Source organism: Syngnathoides biaculeatus, chromosome 10 (assembly GCF_019802595.1).
Source record: "Syngnathoides biaculeatus isolate LvHL_M chromosome 10, ASM1980259v1, whole genome shotgun sequence".
Taxonomy (NCBI): Eukaryota; Metazoa; Chordata; class Actinopteri; order Syngnathiformes; family Syngnathidae; genus Syngnathoides; species Syngnathoides biaculeatus.
Window position 1 is genome coordinate 16,178,741 of NC_084649.1, and position 24,457 is coordinate 16,203,197.

The following is a 24,457-nucleotide window of genomic DNA, read 5'->3' on the forward strand; positions in this document are numbered from 1 at the left end:
TATCACACAAACAATTTTTTAAAAATTCATACATTGTGATTTCTGGATTTTTTTTTTAGATTATCTCCCACAGTGCACATGTAGCTATGATGAAAATTTCAGAGTCCTCCATGATTTCTAAGTCGGAGAACTTGCAATTTAGAAGGGTGTTCAAATACTTTTTTTCTTCACTGTAAAAGTAAAGAAAAAAAAAAGGATTAGCACAAAATTTTTTTTAATGAATTTATAAACTGTGAACCACAGACAGACAATGTATTACTAACACACGGCAATCGAAACAAGATTGTCTTTCATGCATGGTCGAGGTAACGATTACCACAAGTGAAACAACCCGGGTCAGCGTTTGCCACCTTTGCCTTACACCCATACGCACATCATGAGGTTGACCAGCATCGACATGAATGCCAATACTCAGGTGGGTGACTGAAATGTATTTAAAAGAAAAATCAATGGCGATACCTTGTACAAATGAGCCGCCGTCTTATCCGGGCAATTGAGTGGGCACTCTGTGTTATACGTTGGGTGTGAGACGGCAAGTTTGGATCTAAGGGATTCATCACCGCAAAGGGAGCTATGGAAAAGCAAAGGGAGACTTGACCTTTTCCCACCGTGGGCGAGAGCTACACGAGGGGTTCCGTACATTTTCATTTTATTTTATTTTTTGCTAACAGCTTTCTCCTGCCGCAGCTTGGATAAGAGGTGATAATAAAGCGGGCGTGTTGCTGTGAGAGCACTCAAGCCAGCCAACCAGCCAGCATATCCATCAGGCTGAGCCGATCGATGGCCGGCGCCTAGAGCGAGGGTGCACTGGAGGACCACACCAAAGAGAGAGGGGGCATATCTGGTGGGAGGGCATCAGAAGGAGAGCGATCTCTTTGTCTGCCTTCCAGAAGCGTGCGCCTACTTTTCCTCCCTTTGCTTCAACACGCTTCCTGAGCTCCGTGCTTCAGAGCATGTCCACCCCGAGCCTTGCGCTCCGCCATTGGGGTCTTTGAAAGCAGCCTCCCGAAGCCTTCTGATTGGATGAAATGTGGGATAAGGACCACGCTCCGTGAACGCTACCGCTTCATTTCAATTTCAATTTCCAAGCCGCTGCTGTGGATCAAAAAGAATGTATCCGGGGTATCTACAGGTTTAAGGCCAAATGTGAAACCTTTGTCCAGGTACTGTGATCAATTTTAAGACATCGCATTCAAAAACTAGGAAGTGGACTCTATACTATCGCTGTAGTATGAGGCGGTCTACCATTACAGCTTTTGCGAGTTCAAAATTTTAATGAATTTTCTAAATTGGACACATTCCATCGGAATTAATGGTGGGAAAATAATTAGAACATAGGAATTTATAAAACAGACGGTAGACTTTGAAGGGAATTTCAACATACAGCGATTGCCTTGAGATCAATAGGCCCAACTTACAAGTTTTGTTATGTTTATTTTAGAGGCTGGAATGAATTCATAGTATTTCCATTCATTTCAAGGGGTAAAGCAGATTTGAGACAAGAGTGCTATGAGTACAAATGTGGCCACAGCAAAAAAACTCTCATATCAAGGCATCACTGTAGCTGTGAAAAATCTGCTTCAGCATACTGTACTAGTCACTCACATTTGACGAGCGCGGCGGTCGAGCACAAAAAAAATCACGCGCATAAAATTTGTTACAGGTAGAAAAAATAGATATTGAAAGACGTCACTTATTCTGTCGTTTTGACATTAATTTACGTGTTTATTTCATAAACGTTAACAAAACAAGCCTGCTCAATAAACGATCAATATTCACCCGGTAACAGGATAAACAAGTTAACCGTACACGCTCGGCCAGAAGCACGTGTTCAGAGCTGCTTCACGTACTGCGAGCGCATTTACGTTGAAAGTTATCAGCATCAGGAGCCTTGCCAAAGAAAATTCAGTTACACTGAAAACATTTCTGGGATATAACACAGGTAATGTTTCAGTATTTAACCATAATAAGTATGAGATTGTGATTTACTTTGACTTGATCTAAGTTGTAACGTTAGACGAGTCTGTCAATATATCTAAATGCGAACGCTAATTTTCCTCTGTGGTACTTCGTTATCTTGAAGTTGAAAACTTTTCCCCTCTACATGCTTTAAGAAGTTGAAGATGTTGAACTAAACTTTCAGCATTTTCAAAACATTGCGGGTACAGACCGTTTGAGTTTATTCCTTGACAGGCCAGTGCATTTAACTTTTCTTCAGATAAAGTTGGTCAGATGAAGAATTTTTATCGATGAAAAATGTTAAATACCGCTTTATATCATGTTCTCATTTCTGAGTTAGAAATTTTTTGTTTTCTATTTTAGTTGTGTAATTTTTTTCGTTATGTTTAAATTACAGTTACGTTATATTAATCTAATAAGTGATTTTAAGGTCTTGAGATTCCATCCCTGCGAGCATGACTGACCACACCAGTACATTTTTCTAATGTGAGTGACTGCTGTAATCATGACTAAAATGTGAAAGAGAAAGAGGAAAGAAATCATAAAGTAAAATGTCCTTGCCCTACAGTATCTATTTTCACGACGTCTGCTCATGTCAAAACAATTATTTTTACACTTTAAAATGATACCTTACCCACAATTTTACCGCCTAATTGCAATGTTTCCAAAGTTCTCAATCTTGAACAGTTCCCCATCTTATCTTCCCATGGAAATTTACTGTACACCTTCCAGAAATTGACAAATTTTGCAGCCCTTACAACTTAACATATAGAAAACAATATTGCAAAAAAACCTACAGAAGTATACCTTAAATATATACACCCCAAAAAAATTATGTTCCGGCAGCATCTCCTCACCTGCACCTCATTGGCACTAATTATGCAAATGAGGCGCAGGTGAAGAGCCGCGTGCACGGCACTGGCCTGACCACGCCCCTGACACTTGGTTTAAACCAAAATTTAAACCTACACCTTCGATTGGTCGCCAGTCAATCGACGGGCACAAATAATGGCGCACAATCATATGCACATCTATGGAAACTTTTGTGTTTTAATTAACCTAACGTGTTTTTTGGAATGTGTGGGCACACGTGGAGAAAACCTTCGCAAGCACAGGGAGAACATGAAAAGTCCACATAGGGAAGCCATAAATGAAACATAGTACCTGAGTACTCTCAGGTCCACAGGATAACCAATAGCCACTCATGCTGTTACCTGAAACATCCATCCATCCACTTTCTTTGCCCCTTATCCTCACAATGGTCGCGGGGTATGCTTGAGCCTATCTCAGCTGTCAACGGGCAGGAGGCGGGGTACACCCTGAACTGGTTGCCAGCCAATCGCAGGGCACATCGAGACAAACAGCTGCACTCACAATCACACCAAGGGGCAATTTAGAGTGTCCAATTAATATTGCATGTTTTTGGGATGTGGGAGGAAACTGGAGTGCCCGGAGAAAACCAACACAGGCACGTGGAGAACATGCACACTCCATACAGGCGGGTCCGGGATCAAACCTGGGACCTTAGAACTGTGAGGCCAACGCGTTCCAGCTGATCCACCGTGCCGCCTTAAACATGTTCAACAAAATTGGAAGGGAACGAGGAAATGCTTCTTCAATTGAACAACAACGTGGCATTTTTAATACCTTTCAATATAGATTATACACTACAGTATGTATCTATAAAGCATACAATTAAGGTCATCACTTTGGAAATTTGGAATCATATTTTTTGAGGATCCGCACAATCACAGCACATCACTGCGTAGAGCTCAAATAATTCAAATGAAAACTATGTTGTAGTCAGACTATTAATTATTAATCCAGGTGGATATACACCTCAAAACATAGCTAGTTGAATACCTCTCTGACGGTGTCAATCAAAATGAAGCATTATTACCTTGGTATAGATTTGTGTATGTGCGTGCGCGCGTGTGTGTCAAATACACAGCCACTAGAGGCTGTATTAGTTCACTAGTAAATTGGGGAAAAGCAGGCTGCTGCATACCCAATGAGAATGGAGCTAAAGTTATAAAGGGGGTGGGATTGTGCAGCCTATTATTAAAGTGTATCGAAGGTCTAATTTCTAACGCAAATTATCTTATCTAGATGAAAATATATGTTCAACTGTACCATAAAATGCATAACCTTTTCGATGTTTGGCCAAAAAACATAAGTGTTGATGACTTAAAGTCCGCGAACTTTGATCTAGTTTCCCTTTACTATTTATCGGTTTATGACTAACTCAACCAAACAAGAACTTCACAAATGCTTCCCAGTCTTTGTTTCCAACACGAGGCATATCCGGACCGCTTGCTCGGCACTTTCATCTGCGTTTGAACGTCTAAGCCGTCTAACTGAATCCAAATGATAACCTTTAACGCCTTTATAAAGCTCGTATTCTTCACCGTCTTTACTCAGAATAATAGTGTTCATTGCTCGAAATATCGGAAAATTCATCAGCGTTCTTACAATGTATTCTAATGCTCGCCATTGTTGTCACCGGTTATGACATCACGTTCCTACGCTGCTGTTTCCGCTTCGTTTCCGTCTTTTTCCGGTGAAACCAGCAATGTGCGATCATTTTTTGGCGATTATCGAAAAATAAAAATGTTTCCTTCATAACGGATTCCAGATTTGAATTCTGCATAAAAAAGTGGATAATATTACCAAAAAGGTGCATTGAGAACCTTCCATACACTTTAACATTAAACAAAATATGAACGGACACAGCAGATTTCTAAAGCACCACACTTCATTGTGTTGCTTTTAAAAGGATGAATATTGAAGAATCGTGCCTTTGAAAAAAAAAAAAAAGTTGTAATAACTGGAGTTAGTTTTCACGGAAGAGGAAATTTCTACCGTAATTTCCGGCCTATAAGCCGCAACTTTTTTCCGCACGCTTTCAACCCTGGGGTTTATGCGGTAATGCGGCAAATTTGTGCAGTTTTTTCTAATGGCCGCTAGGGGGCACTTGAGCAGAAAAGATAAGCGTGAGACTGGTGGAATATATGTGCAGAGGAAGTGGGTTTTACCAGTTTGGCCCTGTTCGCCCTGCACTAGCGTGTTACTGCTGTGTCTCAGTGATTTTTACCGGTATGTTTTGTTTTTTTTAACTGGCCCTGGCGGCGGTGGTAGCGTTAAACTCTCTGTGTACCGTTTTTCTTTGTAAATATCTCGTGTTTCAATGTGGGCACTTGCGGCTTTTACACAGCTGCGGCGTACGTATGTACTGAATGGTATTTCCTTTACAAATGCACTGTGTGAGGCTTATAACCAGGTGCGCTCTGGAGGCCGGGAATTACGGTATGTATAATGTTGTGTTGTCCATTTACTTGTGTTTCTGCACCGTTTGTGTTAAAAAAGCCGTCTTAAATGGTTGTCACACCACCATGCCAATGTTTTTCATTAGCCCGTTTACAGCATTTTGCGATTGTTTTTTTTCCCCCCGCAAGGCAAAGCTGTGTGGTTGTTTTCAATACATTGTGTGATTCTCAGTTTTAAAATTATATTTGGGCCTGGCAATAAACAGTTTGAAGTCTCTTTTGAAAAACCGCGCACTATCTGCCAAAATGTGTTGTGAGTTGAGTTCACTGCTACTATACAGCCCTTGCATTTCAAATTTTAGCAAGCTGTTGAATGAAAAAATAGTTACTTCTGAAATGTTAAAAGGCACAAAAACAATCAAAATGTTTCATCGAAGACTGCATTGTTGATCCTATACATTTGACTCAACGTAATCTCATGTTAACATATAAACAACTACTTTTTTTTTACTACTCCACTAGATGGCGCTACATTTCCCCATCCAAGACATGCATGAATGTCTTGAGTGCATTTACTGTTTGTGCAAGGATTCCTTCCTCCTGAAATGACAAGCCGGTGTCGCTACCCAAGTTGCATCATGATGTGTACCTGAGATATTCAGAAATAAAGGGTAAAAAGGGCTGAAATAGGTATCAAAAAAAAAAAGACTAAGACTATTCTAATGGTAAATGCGTCGGCCTCACAATAGATGTTCACTGTTCGAAAATTAAATTAAGTTAAATATTGTCACATTGGTTTTCTTTGCATACTTCAGCTTTCTCCCAGCCAGTTCTGAGGGAGTTTGCAGGTTCTCCCCCGTCCCTGTGTGTGTGTTTTCTCCAGGTATTCCAGTTTCCTCTCACACCACCAAAAATGTGCATCCTTGATTAATTGAAGTGTAAATTGTCTGTTGGCGTGAATGCCAGTGTGAATCTTTTATGTGTCCTGCGAATGACTGGCGACCAGTCGAGGGTGTACCCCGCCTCTCGCTCAGTGCGAGCTGGGGTTTCGTGTGCGGGAGCGTAAACGTAAAAAAAGTAACAGCTATTGTTCCTCTTTTCGCTGTAGCAACTAATTATTTAAAGGTCGATGCGCCCCCTGCCAGGTTTGACATTCCTTTCCTCTACTCCAGTCGAGCGCATTTTGGATCAAGTCATTTTGAAACCCGTTCTTAGCCCCCGGAATAAAAGAAAAAGTGCAGTTCCGCGTTACCGGCGTGTAGCTGTGCACGCTGCCCACACTGTTGAGATTGACGGAGGCCAGGCTCTGATCGGACAGACTGTTGTTAAGGCTGCTTCTCGGACTGTCGCTCCCTTCCTGGTCCGTGTTGTACAGTGCCACCTTGGAACAGAGACACACACACAAACGTGAGCGTTGCTACTTCACGCACAAATCACATCATCATTCACATTATTGCTTATTGTACATTCCTGTGCAATGATGGGTGTGAGGTTCACTGGGATAATCTGATGTCTTTGTGTGTATGTGTTGGAAAATATGTCATCGCAGAGCACTTTCACTTCTGTGTGTGTGTTTGTACGAGAGAGAGAGAGAGAGAGAGAGAGAGAGAGAGAGAGAGAGAGAGAGAGAGAGAGAGAGAGAGAGAGAGAAAGAGAGAGAGCGAGAGAGAGTGTGTAGCGGTTCTAGTTGGATTCAGTCTGGAGACAACTGAGACATTCCCATCAGTAAAGGTCACACTGGTGCCGATGTCGGCCACATCTGCTCACCGACCGCAAATCCGTATGAGACAGCCTACAAAAGATTTTCAGAGCTGCCGCTGATGCTGACCTTTCACTGAGAGCGGCCGAAACCAGCCTAAGCACTTTGGCACGACAATCTTAATCATCCTCCGACAAACTGTAACTCAAACTCATTCCCGGCCCGTGTAAATAAAATGAGCCTTAAAAGTCGCAAAAAAACGGGTAATCGTCCGTAATGTCTTTTATGACAAGACCAGATCTCAATCGGCATAAAATTTTGTATCGGGAACCCATGCATATTCATGGTTCAGCATTTATTTTGTGTGTCTGTGTGTATTACCCATCCTCATTTATTGGAGAGCTACTGTTTTTGTGCTTAGGTCAAAGCAATAAAAAAAAAAAAAAAAAAAAAAAAGTATGATTTTGTGACTGGCTTGTGCAATCTTGGTGAAATTCATTGGTGTTTTTTCACTGTACAGCCTTTAGACACGAGTCACCTGATGTTCCTGATCTTGTCTTTCTGAAAATAGATTGTTTTGGAGACAAGGACGCAGCTTTTTAATACCAATATGGCGGCCCGGTGGATCAGTTGGTAAAGAGTTGGCCTCACAGTTCTGGAGTCCCGGGTTCAATCCTGGACCCGCCTGTGTGGAGTTTGCATGTTTTCCTCATGCCTGTGTAGATTTTTTCCAGGCACTTCAGTTTCCTCCCACATCCCAAAAAACATGCAACATTAATTGGACACTCTAAATTGCCCCGAGGTGTGATTGTGAGTGCAGCTGTTTTGTCTCGATGTGCCCTGCAATTAGCTGGCAACCAGTTCAGGGTGTACCCCGCCACCTGGCCGTTGAAAGCTCGGATAGGCTCCAGCCCTCCACACGAGCCTCATGAGGATAAGCGGTGAAGAAAATGGATGGATGGATAATAGCAATATTACTGTGTAAAGAAATGCACAATTTCACTATCGCCACACTTTATATTTCCCTTTGTAAAAAGTTTTTCGTTACTTTTTTAATTAACACATAAATAATGCAGTTTTATTGGTGTATTAAGTGCACAATGCATTGTGGGTCATCCTGAAGTGGGGCATCATAAATCGGTCATGGAGGTTAAGGACTGTCTCACTGAAGGATTTACAATACTTATCTGAAATAATATTTACAATAGGGAGTCACTGATGGTGTAGTAGTACACATGCCTGCCTTTGGCGCGGGCAGCGTGGGATGGATTCCCGCTCAGTGAAGGTGTCGATACCTGCCCTGCGACTGACTGGCGACCACTTCATAGTGTAGTCCGCCTTTCGCCCGAAGCTAGCTGAGATAGGCCCCAGCTTTCCCGCAACCCTTGTGAGGATAAGCGGCTTGAATAATGACAATATTCACAATGAAAAGTGAGAGCTTTCAACTTCATTGTAGTAGGGAGTGTGAACTGGTTTAATCCGTTGCATGGCTAACGTCACCCAAGTAAGTGCTTCTCCTCGCCTTCAATCACCCACAGCTTTGCGAGGTAAACAGTTGCGTAATCTTGTCACCTTTTCTTGCTTAAATTACGGTGGTCTGTGTGCGTGTTTGTATGCACCCAATATCAAACAGCCACTTAAAGTACTTTCATGTTTTCATACACACACACACGGTTGCCTTCATGGAGTACAATCGGCATCCATCTACCAATCTGTCAGTTAAGAGTCTTTAGAGAAATGTAGTGGGAATAGTGTACTTTTCCGTGTTGTCATGTCAATTCTGCACTCAGTTGCTGATTTAATACTAATACAGTCAGTTATTGGTTCATGCTGATGTAACGTGTGCGGTGTTCTGTACATTACCGAGTAATGTGTACAGTGAAGCACATGCTTTTCTTTTGCAGTGTGGATAAGTGACACTCCTTCCACTTTGGCAGCTGCTGTCGTGAGAATTGCAACAAAACTAACACCATATTTTGAAAACTGGCAAAGAAAAAGTGACAGACAAAACAACACTGTCCCCATTTAAAAGTCAATCTAAGTGTGAACACTACAATGCCTTTTTGTTATTATTTTTCATATGAAAGCATCTGCTTGTGACCTGGCCCGCCTGTCAAATATTAAACGTCAATGTGGCCCCAGAGCCAACGTTTGCCTACTCCTGCACAAACCAGATGGTTACCATGCCACCCTGAATTTAATTAATTCTACATAATTATCAGTCATTAATATATCCATCCATTTTCTTTGCCGCTTATCCTCACGGGGGTCGGGCAGCGTGCTGGACCCTATCCCAGTTGTCAACAGGCAGGAGGCGGGATACACCCTGAACTGGTTGCCAGCCAATCACAGGGCACACAGAGACAAACAGCCACACTCACAATCACACCTAGGGGCAATTTAGAGTCTCCAATTAATGTTGCATGTTTTTGGGAGGCGGCACGGCGGATCAGCTGGTAAAGCGTTGGTCTCACAGTTCTGAGGTGCCTGGTTCAATCCCGGACCCGCCTGTGTGGAGTTTGCATGTTCTCCCTGTGCCTGCGTGGGTTTTCTCCGGGCACTCCGGTTTCCTCCCACTCTAAATTGCCCCTAGGTATGATCGCGAGTGCAACTGTTTGTCCCAATGTGCCCTGCAATTGGCTGGCAACCAGTTCAGCGTGTACCCCACCTCCTGCCCGTTGACAGCTGGGATAGGCTCCAGCACCCCCCGCGACCCTCGTGAGGATCGTGAGGCAAAGAAAATGGATGGATGGATGGATGGATGGATGGATGTTTTTGGAATGTGGGAGGAAACCGGAGTGCCCAGAGAAAACCCACGCAGGCACGGGGAGAACCTGCAAACTCCACACAGGCGGGTCTGGGATTGAACCCGGGACCTCAGAACAGTGAGGCCAACGCTTTACAGCTGATTGACCGTGCGGCCTTGGTTAATATCTGTTTTTATTAAGTATAATATTATGCAGTTCTGTTGTATTTTTTTGGGGAAACGCTGCAACGGATCGATGACATTTCCATTCATTTCACATCAAATATGAATTGAGAATCCAATGTTATCATGTACAAACACAGTCACATGATTTTAAACTCCTATCTCAAGTCACCACTGTACAGTATTTCAATTTTGATGAGAAAACGTCCGATATAATATAATATTGACAGAACTGGACTGGATTGTGTTTGACGTCGCGGTTCCACTGGATTAAGAGAAGAGAAAGACCAGTTAGAAAATATCTGGAAAAGAGCGCATGGAGTTTGCTGCTCTGAGAAAGGAATGGCAGCAATGCACTGACGTTCTTCCTTTGGATCGGTGTGTGTGTGTGGATGTGGGCTGCATGTGTGTCCACCCGTGACTGAGAGCAGCCCGGTGGCTTCTGCTCATCAGCGAGCGGAACAGAGCCGGCCCTGTGCTGGGCACAATGAGGCAGCAGAAGAGACCGTAGCCTGGAGGCGAGCAGACTGGCCCGGCGGTACACTGAATCCTCTTCGTGTTCCCATCGAGCCACCAAGACCGCAAAGAAAAGGCAACAGATTGGCCGGCCGACCACCACACTGGTTATGAAGCGGGCCAACCCCATCATTATACGCTTTTAATATGCGTGCTGGTGGATAGATGGGAAAATCATGATGAAAAAAAAAAGAGAGATGAAGCTTAGACGGTAAATCCAACAAGGTTCAAGGAACAGAGGGAGAAGAGGATAGACAGAGGAGCTCATTAGGGGACTGTAGGCTCCCTGCGCTGAGTGTGGGCTTGGATCCAGTGTTCATTAGCGTGAAGGGAAACTCAATGAAAATCAGCCTCGGCATGCTAATCAAAAACAGGGTGCCGCAAAAACATAACTGTTATGCAGAGTAAAGTCATAAAAGTCGCTCGCCGCAATCTATTTTTACGCCACTCGCCCGTAAAGTGCGATTATTTTAAAAACCTAGCCGCTCTGTGGTTTCGGGCAGACCCCCAGAAAATGCAACATGGGCTCGCATACATGTGGTGCGCACATTTTTGCATGAAAAAAAAAAAAAAAAAAGGATAACACGGGGGCACATGCAAGCGCTTCCTTGGCGAACGATGAATCTGGGTACACACATCTGATTTTTTAAAACAATTTGTAATTGTGAAAAACCCCACACATGGTGAGAAGCTTTTTTTTAATATGTTGAAATAGTGAAAGTCTCTTCCCCCAGAACAGATGTCGCAGTACCAAGACTGACCTGCAAGAGGCAGGAGAAAGGGCGGGAGCAACCTTTTACAGACGTCTGACAATCGGGTCTTGGCTGACTTGGATGTGGCCTACCCGCTTCAAACACTTACAACTCTTGGCCCTGACTGTGTTGCCAGCCAGTCAGACAGGACAAATAACTCTTGACACAAACTACACAAAAGCACAAATAGCTCACAATAATCACTTACCGACATCCAATGATCAAGCATGCACTGGATTTGATCAGAAAGGTTGGAAATCCTCAAATTTGGCCAACGATGTGCTATGCGTGTACCCTTATTTGAACTTTTGTCAGTCCTGACCATTTTCCAAGCACATTGGCAAGGGGGAAAAAAAAAATATCACAGGAGAGTCGGTTAGGGTAATCTTGCAGAGACCTCAGATAATTGGACCTTTGCGGAATTTGATCAGAAGGGACAAAATGTAAAAATTTAACCCTAACCCGATGTGTGTGCACCCTTTGAGCATTTACAAATGTCGACTCGTGACTCTTTTCTGAGCGGATTGGGGGAAAAAAACGAATATTCTCCACTCTCCACACCACGGGATAATCACTAAAGATCATCTTTTGAAGACACCAGTAAATTAGACTCGGCAGAGACGGAAAGAGCTTCAATTTGGGCAGATTATTGCTATCCGTGTACTCCGCTTCAGCTAGCAAGTAAACAAGTCTGAGTTCTATTCTTAGCAGGCAATTGAGTTATTTTCAAAAAAGTATTTGACAATCTATGACATAAAAAAACCAACTAGAAATCAAAACTGAATTGTGACCACCACGACGATGGCCTAAAGAGGAAAGTGAAGGAAAAAAGCCAAACAGACTTGCAAGCCTGCATCATTACACCGCTGTGCCACAGCTTCATCAAATTCACGGCCACTTCAGCAGAGGGCAAAATATAAGTCTACGGGAAAGAAAGAAAGAAAGAAAGAAAGAAAGAAAGAGAGAAAGAAAGAAAGAAAGAAAGAAAGAAAGAAAGAGAGAGACAAACAATAAAAAGAGGGAGTGGAATGCCCAACAGCCTGCAGAAGAGAGAAAAAATGATTCTCACTGGTGCCTTCCGCGTCTGCCATTGGTCTGTGCGCGAAGGCGGGAATGAGGGACAGCGACTGGAATAGAAAGAGAGGGAGAAAAAAAAAAACAAGAGAGAGGGAATTCCTGTGGCTTGGCATGCTGTGTCGAAAGAGGCGTGGCCTGCCTGGCGCGTGTTAACAGTGCTGAGACAGTGAGAAACCAGCTTTTTACATGGCACGCGGCCATGTCTTGTCCAGCCTACATCGCAATGGCGGGAACAAAAAAGGCTTTGTTGCACATTTCCGCTCGCTGGAAGCAAAAAACACAAAATACAAATATAAATAAAGCCTTAATAAAACTTTGACACAAAGTAATACGATTAGTTATGACGAGGGGTGTGTGTTTGATACGGCTCTTGCTAACTAGTATCGTATGGCTGAGTCAAATATTTCGACTATCCTAAAAAAAAAAAAAAAAAAAAAGGAATAAAACACTGCTAGTGAGCCGAGGAGTAACTAGCATTACAAAGCAAACACCACAGATAATAGAAGAAATGGAGAAGCTACTGGAGAATTACCCACTCAAATCATTGAGTGATGACTTCCCTCTCGAGTCCCTCTCATGCCATCACACCGCAACCAAAAAGGTCACATTTAAGTTGCTTTAAGTTTATGCATTTTTACTTTTTTTTTTAAAATACAGGGTGTACATGTTTTTATATAAATAGGAATTAAAAAAGGAATTTATTTTTTGGAGTTTGGGAACGGATTAAACTCATTTACATTATTTCCTATGGAAAAAAAAAATCAGAAGTTGAACAAATCAGACTGAACACTTCACAGGAACAAATTATGTTCGAACTCCAAAGTTTCACTGTGTGCGTGTGTGTGTGTGTGTACATATACACACACACACACACACACACACACACACACACAAACAGACACGGACACGCAAACACACAAACGTCTAATTTCTAGCAACTTAAATAAAAATGAATACCTGCTGTTCTTGCTCTGCATCTTAGCATCTTATGGGGAGTGTACATTAAGGTAAAAAAACTTGAAGTCGCTCCTCACGATTCAAGTTTAATATACGGGTTTTCACAGCTAAGACGAATATATTCAGTACCTGTCTATGAGTTCCTACAGGATTTGTGTCACCGTGCGTTGTTTGAAGAGTGATCACTCGAAACAGTTGTTACTTTCAATGCTAATTTTTGCTAGCCGTTACTTCTAATGCTAATTTGTGTGAGGCCGTCAATAAGGTTTTTCATTGTGTGCTAGGATTTTTTTTGTAATTAAATATAGAACGTGTCCTATTTGTTTATTTTTTTGTATGTTTAGTTTTCCGTTAGCACGGTGGAGCAACTGGTTAGAGCATTGGCCTCACAGTTCTGAGGAACAGGGTTCAAATGCCGGCCCCACCCATGCGGAGTTTCCATCGTCTCCCCGTAACTGTGTGGGTTTTCTTCAGGCACTCCGGTTTCCTCCCACATCCCCAAAACATGCATTAATTGGAGACTCTAAATTGCCCCTCGGTGTTATTAGTCCAACTGTTGTCTGTCTCAATCTGCCCTGGAAATGGCTGGCAACCAGTTTTAGGGTGTACTCCGCCTCCTGCCCGACCCTAGCTGGGATAGGCTCCAATACTCTTGGAACCCCTTGCGAGGATAAGCGGCTAAGAAAATGGATGGATGGATATTTAGTTTTCCAATAAACTAACTGAAGTGTCAATAAATAGCTTCAAGTACGCTGAAAGAGCAAAAAACATCACACATACCTGCTAATGCAAACAAAGCAGGAATCTGTGCACACGCTCTCAAACGGACGCACACACACTTTTTCATCTTTACTGTATAAACTAGTATATAATTACTGCTTTCAAAACTTGAGTGACTGTTATTACTATTTACTATTATTAAGTCTGCTAGTTTGCAAGCTTGATGGTGGCTACCGCTTGGTGGGATGCATTCTATTCATCTTGGGCTTTAAGCGGGTGTATTTTCGTGGCTCAAACAAGGAGTGAAACCAAAAAAAAAAAAAAGACGATGGATGAAGCAGTCGTCATATTTCTGTGGGGCCTTGTTTCATACATCCATCGAACACATTTGAGGGTGTTGAAAAAAAAAAACAAGAGAGAGGGAATTCCTGTGGCTTGGCATGCTGTGTCGAAAGAGGCGTGGCCTGCCTGGCGCGTGTTAACAGTGCTGAGACAGTGAGAAACCAGCTTTTTACATGGCACGCGGCCATGTCTTGTCCAGCCTACATCGCAATGGCGGGAACAAAAAAGGCTTTGTTGCACATTTCCGCTCGCTGGAAGCAAAAAACACAAAATACAAATATAAATAAAGCCTTAATAAAACTTTGACACAAAGTAATACGATTAGTTATGACGAGGGGTGTGTGTTTGATACGGCTCTTGCTAACTAGTATCGTATGGCTGAGTCAAATATTTCGACTATCCTAAAAAAAAAAAAAAAAAAAAAAGGAATAAAACACTGCTAGTGAGCCGAGGAGTAACTAGCATTACAAAGCAAACACCACAGATAATAGAAGAAATGGAGAAGCTACTGGAGAATTACCCACTCAAATCATTGAGTGATGACTTCCCTCTCGAGTCCCTCTCATGCCATCACACCGCAACCAAAAAGGTCACATTTAAGTTGCTTTAAGTTTATGCATTTTTACTTTTTTTTTTAAAATACAGGGTGTACATGTTTTTATATAAATAGGAATTAAAAAAGGAATTTATTTTTTGGAGTTTGGGAACGGATTAAACTCATTTACATTATTTCCTATGGAAAAAAAAAATCAGAAGTTGAACAAATCAGACTGAACACTTCACAGGAACAAATTATGTTCGAACTCCAAAGTTTCACTGTGTGCGTGTGTGTGTGTGTGTGTACATATACACACACACACACACACACACACACACACACACAAACAGACACGGACACGCAAACACACAAACGTCTAATTTCTAGCAACTTAAATAAAAATGAATACCTGCTGTTCTTGCTCTGCATCTTAGCATCTTATGGGGAGTGTACATTAAGGTAAAAAAACTTGAAGTCGCTCCTCACGATTCAAGTTTAATATACGGGTTTTCACAGCTAAGACGAATATATTCAGTACCTGTCTATGAGTTCCTACAGGATTTGTGTCACCGTGCGTTGTTTGAAGAGTGATCACTCGAAACAGTTGTTACTTTCAATGCTAATTTTTGCTAGCCGTTACTTCTAATGCTAATTTGTGTGAGGCCGTCAATAAGGTTTTTCATTGTGTGCTAGGATTTTTTTTGTAATTAAATATAGAACGTGTCCTATTTGTTTATTTTTTTGTATGTTTAGTTTTCCGTTAGCACGGTGGAGCAACTGGTTAGAGCATTGGCCTCACAGTTCTGAGGAACAGGGTTCAAATGCCGGCCCCACCCATGCGGAGTTTCCATCGTCTCCCCGTAACTGTGTGGGTTTTCTTCAGGCACTCCGGTTTCCTCCCACATCCCCAAAACATGCATTAATTGGAGACTCTAAATTGCCCCTCGGTGTTATTAGTCCAACTGTTGTCTGTCTCAATCTGCCCTGGAAATGGCTGGCAACCAGTTTTAGGGTGTACTCCGCCTCCTGCCCGACCCTAGCTGGGATAGGCTCCAATACTCTTGGAACCCCTTGCGAGGATAAGCGGCTAAGAAAATGGATGGATGGATATTTAGTTTTCCAATAAACTAACTGAAGTGTCAATAAATAGCTTCAAGTACGCTGAAAGAGCAAAAAACATCACACATACCTGCTAATGCAAACAAAGCAGGAATCTGTGCACACGCTCTCAAACGGACGCACACACACTTTTTCATCTTTACTGTATAAACTAGTATATAATTACTGCTTTCAAAACTTGAGTGACTGTTATTACTATTTACTATTATTAAGTCTGCTAGTTTGCAAGCTTGATGGTGGCTACCGCTTGGTGGGATGCATTCTATTCATCTTGGGCTTTAAGCGGGTGTATTTTCGTGGCTCAAACAAGGAGTGAAACCAAAAAAAAAAAAAAGACGATGGATGAAGCAGTCGTCATATTTCTGTGGGGCCTTGTTTCATACATCCATCGAACACATTTGAGGGTGTTGAAAAAAAAAACAACTTGATTTGTCACCATTTGAAGAGTTTGTTTTCAAAACAAGACATAGGCATTTTTTTTCAGATTCACGAAACTCGCGCCAAAATTATCCAGCTCCGAATGGTTAATTTTGGCGCGAGTTTCGTAAATCTGAAAAAAATGCCTATGTCTCGTTTTGAAAACAAACTCTTCATTTTCAGGCCTCATTTGACATACATTTTTTTCAATCATTTAAATTTGGCCTCAAGGTTGTAACAAATTGGTCTTCTCTGCCGTATGTAAGCTATACAAGACATTTATTTACACTTTACAGCGGTTGAAGTCAAATCTGCCACTAGAATAAGACTTTGCAAAACCTGCACTGATTTCTTAAATCTCATGTACAACATTGTGGGCTGTTCCGTTGAACTTCTGATCCGATAACAGCTTAAAAGTTTTCCCCGATATTGGGCCAATCCATTTTCACCAATATTATACATAATTTGCTCATTTGTAGTATGGACTATTAGAAAAGATTTGATCAAGTAATATTACTCAAACAGAAAAATAATCAGCAACAGAAGAAAAATGGACCCATTTACTAATAACTAGCACCCCTGCAACACATGTGAGGATAAGCGGTTTGGAAAATGGATAGATAATGGGTTCCATAAACTGCTGCGGCTCTGAGGGGAAATGTTGTGCACGAAATGGGATACACACTAGCAGTCACAAAGAAAGCAGAAGAAATCACCATTGAATATTATTATAACTCATTTTTCTGTTTGAAAAATCTGTCAAGAAAATATCGTTACGGTATATTTCTCGTTTGTATGCATTTATGTAGCCAGAAATGTGATTTGACCGAATGAAAGAAAAATAGCAGGGAGCCTGGGGGCTGCAAGCATGATCACCAATTTTAATGTGCAAGTTTTATAAATTGTATTATGAAGGAAATATATCTAGTACATCTATAAATAAATGCTATTCTGCTTTCAAAATGTACACAATAAAATTGTTCATCATTTAGGTGCATACCTTTACCCCAAAAAATTACAAATTCAACTAAGTAAACTACTAGAAGTGAAACTAAATTTAGATTTGCATCATGGCATGCAAAAAAAAAATTGAATTTAAAAAAAAACAACAAAATTTAAAAAGATGAAATTCCGCCTATAAACGGAAAAATCACGTCTGTATAGCTTTTGTGTAACAATATTCAATTTTTTGAGAGAGGTAAGTTCCATGAGTGCGATGCTAATTTTGTTAGCTTGTGAATAGTGTTTTCCATTCATTGTGTGTTTCAACAGGCGTAGTTCTTTGGTTATGTCTGTTTAGTTTTACAGTGAACCTCAACTGGAGGGTAAAAAAAACAATATTAAGCAACCAACATTCACTCTTACTCCTTGCTATGTTAGCACCTGAGCAACCTGTGGTTGAGATCACGTGGGCTCCGCATGCCATCCTGGCTCTGCTGGATAAAAGTGCTGGAGTGGAGCAAGGAATGGATTGCCTCTATAGAGCTCGTGCACCTACTCCATCAAATCACGTCACTGGCCGGAAGTGTCGGTCAAACAAACCATTCTTCAATGCTAAGTTGATTGGAGACGACGCGAAAATACACCCAGAGTTTTGTCCGATACCGTTAAACATTTAGAAGGTGATCATAATCGAATGTAAGAGGAAAAATGAGAAACGCTTGGCAAAGAGGACCCAAATTTATTGCCGAAGTCGATGTTTCCGCCAATAAGAAATTGGACTATTAACCAGCTTCCACTTGTCTTTGACAGCTGGACATACACATGTATCTGGTGAGTAAGTCGTCGAGATTTACACGGAAGTTTGAAAGCGTAGAAAAGTAGTCTGGACGCATAAAAATGCTTCGTTGCTGGATTTGTTCTCAATCAAGAATAAACCCCACATAGTGATGGAGCCACTCAGATTTTTTTCAATAGAAATGTCAAAATTTAAATAAATGACCCCTGCTTTTCCACAAACTCCCATTCATTAACTACGATTAGGGAAATAAAAAAAAGACAGTGTATCAGCTACTCTGTAAACGAAGCGTGTTGCGTCCACATGTTAAACTTTGCTAAACCTCTCCGTGACAGGCGTTTTTTTTAAAATATGCATTGTTCTCAAATGTGTCCAACGCATATTTCAAAAAAGAAAATAAACCGCTGGGATAGGCTTCAGGCCCCGTACACGGAAGCGCGTTGAACTTCAGTAAACCTCTGTGTGACCGACGGTTTATTTTCTTTTAAATACGCTGTGGACTCATTTGAGAACAATGCATATTAAAAAAATCTGTCGGGGAGAGGTTCACCGAAGCTTAACGTGTGGCCGCAACACGCTTCGTGTACGTTGCAGACGACTCCGTCGTTTTTTTTAACAAACGCGTTGTTCTCGAATGAGCGAACTTGGAATTATAAATACTTCTTTGGAATTTGAGATTAAGAAGAAGAATTCTGACCTGAAGTGAAGTGGTCGCTACACAGACGTGCGCGTATTTTGGTTGGGCACCATCCATCACGTTTAATTGCCGAAATCCATCATCTTTTCTTGTCTTTTTAGCTGGTATTCCATAAAATTATCTCTTTGAATATCTGTCTCGTCTGTTGTAATAACCAACATAACAACAAGTGTTGGGCATTGTGTATATTCTGCTCTGGTTCAATGTCCCCCACATTGTCCAGCAGCTCTTTTTGACCAGCAAAATGGAGCCGTGAAAATGGTGACGTCACGCGCACGAGCTCTATAAGAAAAGTACAATGTGACATTTTACATCCAGTCCAAACCGATCTTTGATGTGTTGGTGACATCGGACAGATTTCCGATCTCAGAGATGGGATTGCGACACCCCTAATAAGGTCTACAGAAGTAAACGAAACTTGAACAGTAATAAAATGAAAAAATGCTTTGAGCAATTGGAATGGGCTTACACAAAAAAAACTGCCCAGTTAGAAGGTCTCGGCAGACGAAGAACAAGCATGTTTTGTCCTGATTTGAATTATAAATCTTGGTTGAATTAGTATTTTGTTTTTGTGTTTGCTGTACTGCCCAGTCATCTGAATCCTAACTGACATGAGCGCGTCGTGAGAAGACAGATTGAGGGAAAAAAAATGCACATATGCTTATACGTAGTGCTTGTCAAAACAAGTGAAAATCCTCGCTAACATACTCTGCCTGCATGCGCGCAGAAGTTACAACACACTGACACTGTGCCCTTTGCCGTACAACTCGGGAGCTTAAGAGGCCCCTGTCGCACACAAACACACACACAGGATTGAATGCTTGTGTGCTGGTTTTTAACTGTAAATTGCCTGTAGGTGGGAATGTGAGTGTAAAAGGTTGTTTATTTATATGTGCCCCGCGATCGGCCGGCGATCAGTTCAGGGTAGATCCCGCCTCCCGCTCAGAGTCATACGGGAAGGCTTCAGCTCACCCGCGACTCTAGTGAGGATAAGCGGAACGGAAAATGTATGGATGGAAGGACGGTAATGCTGGCTTGTAAATGAATAAGTGACTCTTGTAGGCTTTTTAAAAGTACTCCTGAGAGCTGCCCCCACTGGGCCCACAGGATGAGAGCTTAAGGTTAAAAAGCCTATTTCAATTTCAGAGTGAATGGTGCACTTGCGGCAAAAAGCTCTTCGTCCCCGTAGCATTATTCCCGGATGTGCAAGTGGTCCTAAGCTTTTTTTTTTTTAACGCATAAAAAGAACAAGTCTTCCTCCCACATTTGAAAAACAACACACGATTCTATTTTTGTCTCGCGACCAATCGAGGGCTGCCAATAAATCCCCGCCGTTCACATTAAAAAAAAAAAAAAAACCCTTACGCAGAAGGTTTATCAACATCCGGCTAGATTCTCACGGTTTCTGCTCAGGTGTACAATAAACATGGCTGGCTAATGATATCTGCTAGCCAGAAACTGAGCTACACGGTGTTTGTTTACAAGGCATGTGGCAGGTGTGGCGGCAGATACACTTCTGGTCCCTTCCGACCTGTCAATCACTCATACAATAATAGCCAATCAGATACCCGCATTGTCTTAACCCCTGGCTTGACATGCCCCTCTCGCCGCCATGTTGTCCCACAAGCAATGCGAGTTGTCAGTAGCGTGCACTTGGAAAAGTTAATGTTACGAAGAAAATGGTCCTCAAACGCGCTTGGGGAACGTGTAACTCTGATGAAAGATATCCTGCTAGGTAACAACAGGCCCAGTTAATTCATTTTCCAGAGCCTAAAACACAGTTGACGTAGTGTCTACGATGGATTAAGAATCGCGGAAGAGCGCATGTACAACTAAATGTGGACAATATCAACAAACACAAGTCTGCATGTTCAAAGGTAAGTGAGGGAGAAGTATCTTGATTGAATTATTATCAGTGCTTTATACATTGCAGGAGAACAACTTTCACTTTGTTAGTGTATCCCTGACCTGCTGAATGAAGTGTGTCATGTTTTATGCCCAAGAGTTGGGTTAGGGATACATAAATGCGCCATGTCATGCAAGAGAAATGTCTATTTGCCTATTTGGATCACATCTGACTTTTGAGACAGAGCACTAGCTTCCATTACGAACCAAGTCAAATGAATACACCCGCTCGCATATAAAGACTACAATCAACGTGATCTTTCCAAGTAAAAAGTACTCACCCTGCTTTACATGCGCAGTATGATTCCAAAATTTTATCCTGTTGGAATTCAATATGAAGTTTGTGAGGCGTCAAACTTTTTTTTTTGCATCGATCGCCAACGTTTCGCTGTAACTCTAACATTGCATCATGCTCCGTCCAAAATCTTAATTCCGTGTACATATCCTTGCGTGAAATAGTTGAGACCTGTCTGTAGAACTCTCTTGGACAAGTCTGACGCATTTGGCAAAAACCATACCCCAATATTATCTGGAATACGCGACAGAGAATCCAGTTGAAACCTGTTATGTTCAGTCGCCATTTTGGAAGATTGTGGGGCATGGCAACTGTAGCTATGGGTGGCGGAGCTGAAGACCGCAAGTCGGAAAGGTCCATTACATGTTCGGCCTTTCATTTTATTATTATGTGTATTTCAGGTTCAAATAACACAGAACTCCACTAAAAATCAAGTCAAAGCAAAATCAGTGACACAATGATAAGCAAGAGAAGATTTGTCCTCAACTAACGTTAACGCAAACTCGGGCACCGTAGTTTATCGGATGGCCAGGTCTCATTGTTGCAAAAGACCCATGCGGGCATAGTGTTGCCGAGCTCAACAACAGAAGCCTGCTGTTGTTCAGGAATCAGGTGTTAGTGTGTATTGCATCGTGTATTTTAGTGTGGGTTGCGGATAAGCTTTAGGCATGTGAGGGTGTGTGCGCGCGTGTGTGCATTTGTGTGGAGAGCTTCTCTCTCTGCGGGGAAACTATGCAGTAGGTGGTTGGCAAAGTGGGCGGGGTCAGGGTGCAGCCGCGTAGCCAGGTGCGTGTCGGGGGAGCTGGAGGCTGAAGGGCCGCCTGTAGTACCTTGTTAGTCACAGTGTTGATTGCCAGCGTTGGAGAGGCACTTCCAGAGATCATACACTCCATCCCCAAAGACTCCGACTCCAGGCTGTATGGCGTAGATGCCTGCGGAGGGTGTGTTGGGGGTGGGATGCGGAGGCAGAAAAAGGAAAAATAATAAAATAAAATCCAACATAATCCAATTATTAAACACAAGCAGGTTGATGTTTTCGGGCTTTTGTTCGCATCTCGCCGCAAAATGAAGACCGCGCCTCTTATTTAGGTCACATTTCAAGCGTGCTTCTTCGCGGGAAAACGAGAAGGCATTCATCCCCAACCTCACCTCCCACCTAAGAAACACACATCATCGTCATCTTGAAGCGCATTACGCGTGCCCGCTGTGTGTGCTGTCGTCAAAGATAACTCGGCTGTGCCCGTCTCCCTCTGAAAAAGTGCTTACGCTAAGAGGATTGGCTGCCGACAATACCATTTTTAATTCATGATAAACACTAAATGAGATTTCCCAAACTCTCACTTGTGCTGTCTGAGACTCTTAATGGAATTCCTAGTTTGGAGAGGGAAAGAAGGGGGTGACAGAATAGAAACGCTTCACTTTCTTTTGTATCAGGCAACATACAACCACACCAGAGACGCGTCGTATACAACATACGGCATGCACTTTGATACGTAATATGTTGAATAAATTTAATCCTGCAAGATATACATTATGGATAATTGAATGAACAAATATATTAAAGATGTGGCTCGTTGGAAGACCGGTTAGCGCATCTGCCTCCCAGTTTTGAGGTTCCCGTGTGTGCAGTTTGCATGTTCTCCCTGTGCCTGTGTGGGTTTTCTTCAGAAACCCGGGTTTCGTAGCACATCCCAAACACACGCATGGAAGTTGAATTGAACACTCCAAATTCCCCGTAGGAGTGAATGGGAGTGTGAATAATTATTTGCCCGTGTGCGCCCTGAGATTGGCTGGCGACCGGTTCAGTGCCTACCCTGATTCTGACCTGGAGTCAGTTAGTGAGCATAAGCAGTGCGGAAAATGGATGGATGGATGGTTACTTATTAAATAAAAATGAAAAATTATTCTCAATATTATGTAAAGACATAGTACTAGTACTGACTTTTACTTTAAATTTACGTTACTAAATAAGATTATATACAAATTACATATACATTTTAATTGTAATATTTTATATGATGCAACTTTACGTTATTTTATTTGGTATGAAACAAAATAATCACTCATGAAAACAACATGAATGTTTGCTATTTTGAAAATATAAATAACAACAATCAATATATTGAAGAGATACTGTATTTATGGTTATGTTTTTATTAACTAAATACAACAGACATTAAGATACTTTTTAAACAATGACTATCTTGATAATGTGTGGCGGAGACATATTTTTGTATGTATAATTTTTCAATGTCAATACTGAATAAAATATGTAGACAATATGTTGATGCTAAATTTTATTTTTTTCCAATTGAGTCATGACTATACATTTTCATACAAATATTTTTATACATTTTTTAAGACTTGGTCAACATGCAGCAGTGCAATGTATTTAAATTGTTATAGTACATTATTCATGTTCAATATACCAATAACATAAAATATTTCAAATCAACCCTTTTGAATAGATTTTTAATGCCATTTCAGTGTGTAGCAGAATCATGTGCAAGTATTTGCATATATAATAGACGTGATGATTTATTCACGTATTACCAAAGACAACAATAAAATAGTCCTCTCAATATAAAAGTATCCACATGATGGATATACTGTATATTTCTGTCTATATCTAATATGCTTTTAAAAATGCTTGAAATGCAAACCTTGCACAACGTGTGGTGGGTTCAACAGGAGTAGAATGGGCACAGATCTGGCCCCGAAATCCCATCTTAACAGAACCTTCCCTTCCCGGCGGACTGTGGTCAGCCACATAGTAAGGGAAGCCTTCCAGAGGCCGCAGCGCTTCGATGCCCTGAGGCCAGTTCAAATGTGAGCGGCTCCTTTCAAAGCCCGTGTGTAACGCCAGACCATTTATAATTAAAAAGCCAAAAGCTCAGAATAGCGCTCCATATTAATTGATATCTGAAAAAAAAACTTTAATTAATTAAAATTTGGGGAGGTGCAGATTATAATGTGTGTAATGGCTACCACCGGCACCATTAATTAATAAGTTTCCTCACTTCATGACAGGCTAGGGAGGCAGTTACATAAAGTCTATATATGAACGCCTGCTGCTTGTGTATATGTGAAGAAGAACGGAAGAGAGATAAAGGTAGAAAAAGGAATAGAATAGTCGCTGTACACACTCACAGAACACTTCATGAGGGACAATCTATTGCAAGACAATACAAGGGCTAAGGATGGATTTTAATGCAAAAGCAAGAGGTTGGGTACTGTTGTGAATTTTTTTTAACTTTGGCAAAGCTACAGTACGTGCCACCGTCAATGAGAAATAACTTTCATTATAGTTCATTTTAGTATGCACTGGTAAAGAAATGTTGCATTTATTTGTATACATTCTAAAAAGATAGCCAAGATGGGTTAATGGTTACAATGTCTGCCCCACGGGTGATAGAGGTTTTGGGTTCCTCTCTAGAGTGGATATGGTACCGACAATCTTTCCAAGAAATGCATTTTTGTTCATCCACTGTACTAGATCTATGCGAGTGATGTATCGTGACGGACCGGCAG

General features: G+C 41.6%; 1 protein-coding gene across 4 annotated transcripts in view; it reads right to left on the reverse strand.

The window, feature by feature from the left end:
• Positions 1-24,457, reverse strand: part of foxj3 (forkhead box J3) — a 157,156-nt gene that overhangs the window by 24,955 nt on the left and 107,744 nt on the right. For all 4 annotated transcript variants that reach the window (XM_061833024.1, XM_061833026.1, XM_061833022.1 and 1 more), the window contains 2 exons: positions 21,757-21,858; positions 6,478-6,606 (listed from right to left, as the gene is read on the reverse strand). In XM_061833024.1, the coding sequence (XP_061689008.1) occupies positions 6,478-6,606; positions 21,757-21,858 (231 nt within the window). The remainder of the gene's footprint in view (positions 1-6,477; positions 6,607-21,756; positions 21,859-24,457) is intronic.